The 7,401-nt window shown below is 37.5% G+C and overlaps 1 protein-coding gene across 1 annotated transcript; it reads right to left on the bottom strand.

Moving 5' to 3' along the window:
* Positions 1-114: 114 nt before the first annotated feature.
* Positions 115-2,178, bottom strand: LOC134799465 (large ribosomal subunit protein mL37). The gene is made up of 5 exons (XM_063771873.1): positions 1,922-2,178; positions 1,485-1,832; positions 1,078-1,367; positions 645-814; positions 115-405 (listed from the first exon to the last, which is right to left on the bottom strand). Exons 1-5 carry the CDS (start codon positions 2,098-2,100, stop codon positions 157-159), a joined length of 1,236 nt encoding a protein of 411 aa, XP_063627943.1. The 5' UTR covers positions 2,101-2,178; the 3' UTR covers positions 115-156.
* Positions 2,179-7,401: the final 5,223 nt, after the last annotated feature.

Below are 7,401 nucleotides of genomic sequence, written 5' to 3'. Positions count from 1 at the left end.
GTAAATCTTGACATCCGCATCCGTGGATGTGAGGCTTTAAATATCCGCATCCGCAGATGTCAAAAAATCTGCATCCGCAACATCCCTGAGGTAAACAAAGTAAAACAAAAGTGATTTAGTCCTACGATTATTATTTGTTACAGAAACTACAATATCTTAACAATTATAGAAGGCGTTGATATATCCATATATTTTAGGGTTATAATTTTCTAAAACAGGCATCCCACTGAAGTAACGGCTCGAGTCATACAACTTCATGTTGTTCTTGCAGTACCATACATTTTTTGTTCCTTCCTTCCCATCAACATTTAAGGTGTTCAGCTCGAACACTCCGAAATGGTACAATTGCCCGTCAGTTTGGATGCAGTTGACGTATACTGGTTCAGGTAAATCCTTTACGTTCTCCTGTAAGTGTAAGAAATTAGTGACAGTAAGATTGAAAATAAATAAATAATTATTTTAATTGCAATAGTAGTTTCTAAATTTCACTACAACACTACATGCTTTAAAGCAAATTCCCATGCCATGTAGTTTTATTCCGTCTGAATCACAACCTAGAAGTAATATAGCTGTAAATTATCAGCATCTATAACCCTACCAGAAAAAACGTAATCGAGTCAAAACAATAGTCAAAAGATAATTACCCCATGAAGTTGTTTGGCATATGCAGTGGCTACCGTGAAGGCGTGTGTGAGTGACCTGCCCAAGACTTGGTTAGGAGTAACAGGTGTCTCATAGATGTTGTTCACTTCTGTCTTGTTGAAATGGAGCCATGTTGTGTGCGGGTGCTTGACTGATATGGTAGGCTTGAATGCTGGAATCAACACAAATACATCAAGCATCATTTCTAGTTTTATTTTTAAGATTAATATTTATTTTTACGGACATCTGAAATTTCTTTATCTGCCTCTATCACTTGACTATGCAAGAGCAATATATGTGATGTTTTTAAAACGGTTTTGATATTTATACCATAATGCTGGTATCTCAAATAAATAATTTTGAATACCGGTTTAGAAGATAGGAGCATTGATAATTTTGATTGGTAACAAGAAAATGTAACAATCCGAAACTTACGATATATGCTCTTCTCAGTATAAAAATGTTCTCGAGGCAGAGTGGCTGTATGTTTGACAGGATACAAGTCAGGTATTTCAACATATGGTATATCACTCCCAGCAACCTCATGATTTAGAGGCTTATTGCTTGTGACCAGTATATGTGACAGGTCTTGGAACTGGATGAGTTCATCCTCCTTATCGAAGGTTGTGTGGCTCTCAACATCATTTGACACATATTTTGTCTGTGTGACTTCAGAGTCGCTGCTGCGCTCCACAAGCTGAAGCAGTTTGTTGGTCAAGATGAGGCTGAAAGGGACAAAACCAGTAAAAATCAAAATAATATTTCATATTGAATTCTCTGCCAGTCAAGCACAGAACCAAACAGACACATTAAAGTGGAGCAAAATAAAAGATGTGTCTTACTTTCGTCTCCTGTCTGTAATTCCCAATATTCTTGGGAATGTAAAAGCTGGCCTTTCGGGGTCCTTAATTTTAGGCAACTTCTCTTGTTCACAATCAAACACGTTTGCAGATAAGATCGCTTTTTTCACGCATTCGTGCAAAGCTTTTGGGGCGGGCACTGTCGCTAGTTCTTCAATTTTTGATGGCAGTATATCCTCTGCTATGATTGTTTTAGTAAGAACTTGAGCTTGTGAAACGCCTTCAAGTAGTACACTGTTGCTCTTAAGGGTGTAACATGGTCTCTCTTTATAGTCTGGATGGTTAACGTCGAGTGGCAGTGGTGTTTCGTACTGACCTACTATTTCAATGCTGAAAAAGAAAGTATTACAATTTAAATGACTTATTACGATATCTGGAAGTTGTAAATCAGTATTCCATTGCACGCGTATGATACTTACAGTTCTGTATGCTGGGGCTTTTCCTTCACAAACTCGAGAGCATCCACAACAGGAATACCTTTGGCTTTTAACTTATCTGCAACGCCACTCTCGATAGGAACGCGATTTCCTTGTATTTTCCAATGCTTCTTAAACATAAAACCAATATGTTGTCTGTTCAACACTTGCGTTATGCGCATTTTTATTTATTTCTGTTCAAAATTGTGTAAAATGCTATTGTTACGATATAACCTAAAAATTACCACCAAAATGACAATAATGACATTGACGTTCACAGTAGACTGACAGTTATATTAAAAAAATACATATTATTCTGCTTTGGGTGCTGGTAATTTTGCCAGAATGATTTATTTTGTTTCAGATCGTATTTTTCTTAGTGTTGAAGCCCCCTCCAGACTATGTGCGTGAATCGCGGCGCGACGTCGCGAACGCGAGTGTGGAGTCGATTTCGCTGTCTGCGAAAATCGACGTCACACTCGCGTTCGCGGCGTCGATTTCGCTGTCTGCCAAAATCGACGCCATACTCGCGTTCGCGGCTTCGCCCACGATTCACGCGCATAGTCTGGAGGGGCTTCAGGGCTATAACCGCGAAAATCGAAGTTCGCAAATTGCGGGCATTTTTCTCTGTCACTCTAATTACGCCTTCATTGGAGTAAAAGAGAAAGATCCCCGCAATTTGCGAATTTCGGTTTTCGCGGTAGCCCCTCTGTTTCGTAACAATTGTCTTTTTCCGTGGGAGAAACGAAAGCCTCAAGACTCCGATGGCTCGGGTACGTGGTCCATATGGGTGAAGATCGAGCGGTTTGGAGAGCGTACTCGGGCCGTCCGGATGGTCGACGACCGGTTGGGCGTCCTAGGTATCGCTGAAGTGATGAGGTCATAAAAGATCTGAACGAGCTCGGTGACGGCACCGTTCTGACCGATTGGACAGAAACGGCGCTAGACAGAGAAGCATGCCGTTCCTTAGTGTCAGAGGCAAGGCCCCAACGCTGTCTGTTCTCTTTGACGGCGCAGCAACTAGTATCATTTCTCTCTCCTTGCTCTTTTAAAAATGCCGTTTGTCAAAAAAGGACAACCATACTGTTGACAAGATGGACTTCAAATCCAGGTGTCCCCTTTATAGGTAGACCCAGGTTGTGTATGTGTGCGTAAAAACGTATATGTGTGCTCTTTTAGGGATGTGAAAAGTCGATTTTAATCATGTTATATATCGATAAACGCTACACAGCGGAACGCAATAGTGATTAATTGAAGCTTCAATATCTTCGTTAAACATAAACATAATTGAAATGCTAATGGATAATGAATATATTATAATATAATAAAATAATTCAGTTATTGCGGAATACCTATTTTAGTAGGTATTTATGTATTTTAATTAAATATTTGAACTTTCCCTTGGTTCCCTGCTGGGGCGTGACTATAAAATTGTGATCTGATAACCACAATAAAGAATAAAAGCGTTTTTGTTCATATTAGGCATCGTTAAACCTTTGAAGTAAAATTAAAATTGCAAGAAAATGTCGATAGTTTATCGATATGACTTTATCGACATGGCTACAGCAAGGTGGTTCCACATTGTTAATCGTTCGCACGGCAGCTTTTTCAACGCGCGTTAAAAAAGCGTTTGAATGACACAAATGTATGTATTCACACGAAGGCGGTTTTTAAGCGCGGCGCTTTTTTATCGAGCACTGTTCGATTTTCGGCGTTGAGCGTTGGCGTCAAATTGAATAGACCATAAGGAAATCTGTGTATCTGTTCTCATAAGCGTTGAAAAAGCGCCGGCGCTGCTGTCAGTTGGCAGACAAGTGTCAATTTTTGGTGTCAATCGTCAAGATTATTATTAGTTTCACCTTAAAAATGTCAACTTATGCTTACAAATTCCTGAAATATTCAAGCTATATTCAAATAATACGTCGTAATAGCAAATAAAGTATGGCTTTGCTGAGATGCGTACGTGGCAGTACGACTCACAAGTGATTTTTAAGCGTTCATATGAACACAAATATTGGAAACGGTAAAAAAGCGCCAACGTCGGGTTTTAACGCAACGCTTTTTAAGCTGTCGTGCGAATGGGGCCTTAAACAAAAGTGGTCCCATTGACAGCTAGCTTGGAAGGTATCTCTGTATATTATTATATCTATGGTCAGAGGCCAAGATCAAGGCCTGTTCACTTCCTAAGAAAGTTATGTCCCCAAATAATTGCGCATGTATGCGCCTGAAGCTTCTATGTGTGCTTTGGCCTCCTAGAAAAAGTTGCCAGTAATCAAAATAAAAACATTTTTGTACAGCAACATTGCTCCCAACTGAAATTTAAATTTTCACGATTTTTTTTACATTATTAATCATAAAACGGGACTTAAAACACATAAAACTTAACTACACGCGATTAAGTTTTATAATGAATATTTGCTTCCAACTGTCTTTATCAATGTTCATAAAATATATGGAGGGTAGGTACGTCTACCCACCATAATAATAAAATATATTTGTCAATGACTCTGTCCAACTGCTGTGGTTAAAGTTCATAACGAAAATTTTATTTATTAAATCTTTAAATAATAAGTACAACGTAGCGGTACTACCTCTTAAGACTCTGTAAGTCTGTACCTGCATGGTTTACAGCAATGCACATAGAAAATGTGCTAAATGCGGAGCAACGGCTGTTGAAGATACATATTTGAGTGAAATTCATAGCTTTAGTGGGTTCAGAAGGAACCGCGTCATAACGCATTTGGAAAGCGTATTAATTAACCGTGAAGAAATGTATGAATACAAGTTGGAAATCTGTGTACATGCCGTGTGTAAAGTGTAGTGTATCTGTGTGTGTAAAGTGTAATAGGTAGGAATGCCTAAAGTTTTCAGTATATATTATTATACTGAAAACTTTGTGAATGCGCTTTATTAACGTCTATTTTTTTATTAAGTTGTCAGGGTTTAATTTTCAGTGTATATTTCTATATGTAAAACATTTTTTGAATAAATAAAATAATACAATGTTATAAACATAAATATGCCTTTTATTTAAATCAATTGATAATAGCACAAACAAGGGGTAATATTTGCATCTTTCATATATTTCGTGATATGAAGATAACAAATATGTTTATCAACAGAATTACTACCTATACCTACCAATACCCGCCAGGCTAAACCGGTTGTCAACTTTAGTTCCATTGGTACACAACGACGGCGCCACTAGTATAAACGGGGTGCGTCCCACGAGATATAACTACATAATATATAATTTCATATTAATAACGTTCACAAGATATAAAGAACGTTTGCTATAACATTAAAATCAATATTTTTATTAGGAATAACGGTCATTTAACATAATACTCATTTTGTATAATGATTTTTTATATAACACTCAAATACTATAAATTCAGTTTATATAACATACATATATCGATCATAGTATATACTATCTTTTAGTATAATGATTATAAAATATAATAGCGTATGATATACTAAATAGGTTATAACTGCTACCCCTATACAAAACAAGCTGTTGCCAGAAAAGTAGGTTAGGTTAGGTTAGAACTGCGACCCCTACAGAAAACTAACTGCTGCCAAAAGTAGGTTAGGTTAGGTTAGAACTGCGACCCCTACAGAAAATAAACTGCTGCAAGAAAAGTAGGTTAGGTTAGAACTGCGACCCCTACAGAAAACGAACTGCTGCCAGAAAAGTAGTTTAGGTTAGGTTAGAACTGCGACCCCTACAGAAAACAAACTGCTGCCAGAAAAGTAGGTTAGGTTAGGTTAGAACTGCGACCCCTACAGAAAACAAACTGCTGCTAGAAAAGTAGGTTAGGTTAGGTTAGAACTGCGACCCCTACAAAAAGCAAACTGCTGCCAGAAATGTAGGTTAGGTTAGAACTGCGACCCCTACAGAAAACAAACTGCTGCCAGAAAATAAGGCTAGGATAGGTTAGAACTGCGACCCCTACAGAAAACAAACTGCTGCCAGAAAAGTAGGTTAGGTTAGGTTAGAACTGCGACCCCTACAGAAAACAAACTGCTGCCAGAAAAGTAGGTTAGGTTATTCTATACGAGCATTATGCATTTTGGTGTTAGATGTATTGAGTAATATACATTATAAATCTGAGATATTATGAACGTTATACATAATGATCGTTATATACAATGATATTATACTTAAATAACGTTATACTTAACAAAAATAGATATTTTGATGTTATATCTAACGTTCGTTATACACCTTGAACGGTATACAAAACAAACGTATACAATATGAGCGTATATAATATGAATATTATAGTATAAGTTCTTATGTCTTATATTACTTACCCGTATAAACGTATAAACGGTTGGGGACATTTTTTTGTATGGAGTTACCGTTCTTCTCCTAGTGAGTATTATATTCTTTGGCCAAGATCCACTTCGGGTCGCTACGCCACGGCAGTAAGTAAGTATTTATTTTGTTTCCAAGTTAGAAAAAAAAATCCAGATCGAGTACAAAGAGTAGTAGAAATAATATCTAGTGTGTAAGATGGTAGAAAAAAAATATCATCCTACACAATCAATCTGGATCGCAGAGGTTACAGTCTGGCAAAAAAGAGTAGAAATTAAAAAGTGGCAGCACTGTAGTGTCGTCCGTTTCAAACCAATAGTGGCATAGCTGGTCAAGCAGACCTTGTCAGTAGAAAAAGGCGCGAAATTCAAATTTTCTATAAGATTATATCCCTTCGCGCCTACATTTATCAAATTTGCCGCCTTTTTCTACTGACAAGATCTGCTTGACCAGCTTTATAAGAAAACGAAACGAAACTACAGTGTTGCCACTTTTTAATTTCTACTCTTTTTTGCTAGACTGTACGGAGGATTGAGCTTTGGGATCGACTATCCAGATCGAGCGTGATTTGCGAGTATCGAATGGATATCCGTAACGATTCCTTCACTTTCATAGCAATCTCCATATAAACTCGTTCGTGTAGATAGCCCGTAGGATAGATAAATATGATGGTCTTTTCTTCAGGATTTATTCATTTCTATCTTATTATAAAATTTAAAATGGCTTGTAACAATGGGTTTTGTAGTCAACAACATTTTGTTTAAATGGGGTTGGCAACTGTCAAAGGTTTGCCTAGATGGCGCCATCATAGCTTGCCCCTTTTTCTATGAGATTTGGCTTAAAGAGCTGGCATCCAGGGTATTAAAAAAAACAAAAATTTGACACAATTCTAGGGATTGACGGGGCAAGCTATGATGGCGCCATCTGCTAAAAACTTCCACCGGCCAACCCCATTCTTTCCTACAACGAGACAACCAAGTAGTGTATTTTTTGGATAAGACGCAATCAGAGGGCCTACCTCGAACTACATTCGACGTGTTGCCTCTCTGTCGCACTTAGTTTATATGTATGTTTAAAATGGCAATACGATTTCTGTTAAAATTGACTATCCTCTTTGGCTAAACAAAAGGAGTTACAGTTATGCAAAGGAAACAACAAG

This window comes from Cydia splendana, chromosome 18, assembly GCF_910591565.1.
Source record: "Cydia splendana chromosome 18, ilCydSple1.2, whole genome shotgun sequence".
Lineage (NCBI taxonomy): Eukaryota > Metazoa > Arthropoda > Insecta > Lepidoptera > Tortricidae > Cydia > Cydia splendana.
The sequence above is the reverse complement of the archived record's forward strand: the minus strand, read 5'-3'. Positions and strand labels throughout refer to the sequence as shown.

Coding starts and splice junctions, on each gene's coding strand:
- LOC134799465 (XM_063771873.1), bottom strand. CDS start 2,100: ATGCGCATAACGCAAGTGTTGAACAGACAACATATTGGTTTTATGTTT. Junction 815..1,077: donor TACTGAGAAGAGCATATATC/GTAAGTTTCGGA, acceptor TGTTGATTCCAG/CATTCAAGCCTACCATATCA. Junction 406..644: donor ATGCCAAACAACTTCATGGG/GTAATTATCTTT, acceptor TTACACTTACAG/GAGAACGTAAAGGATTTACC.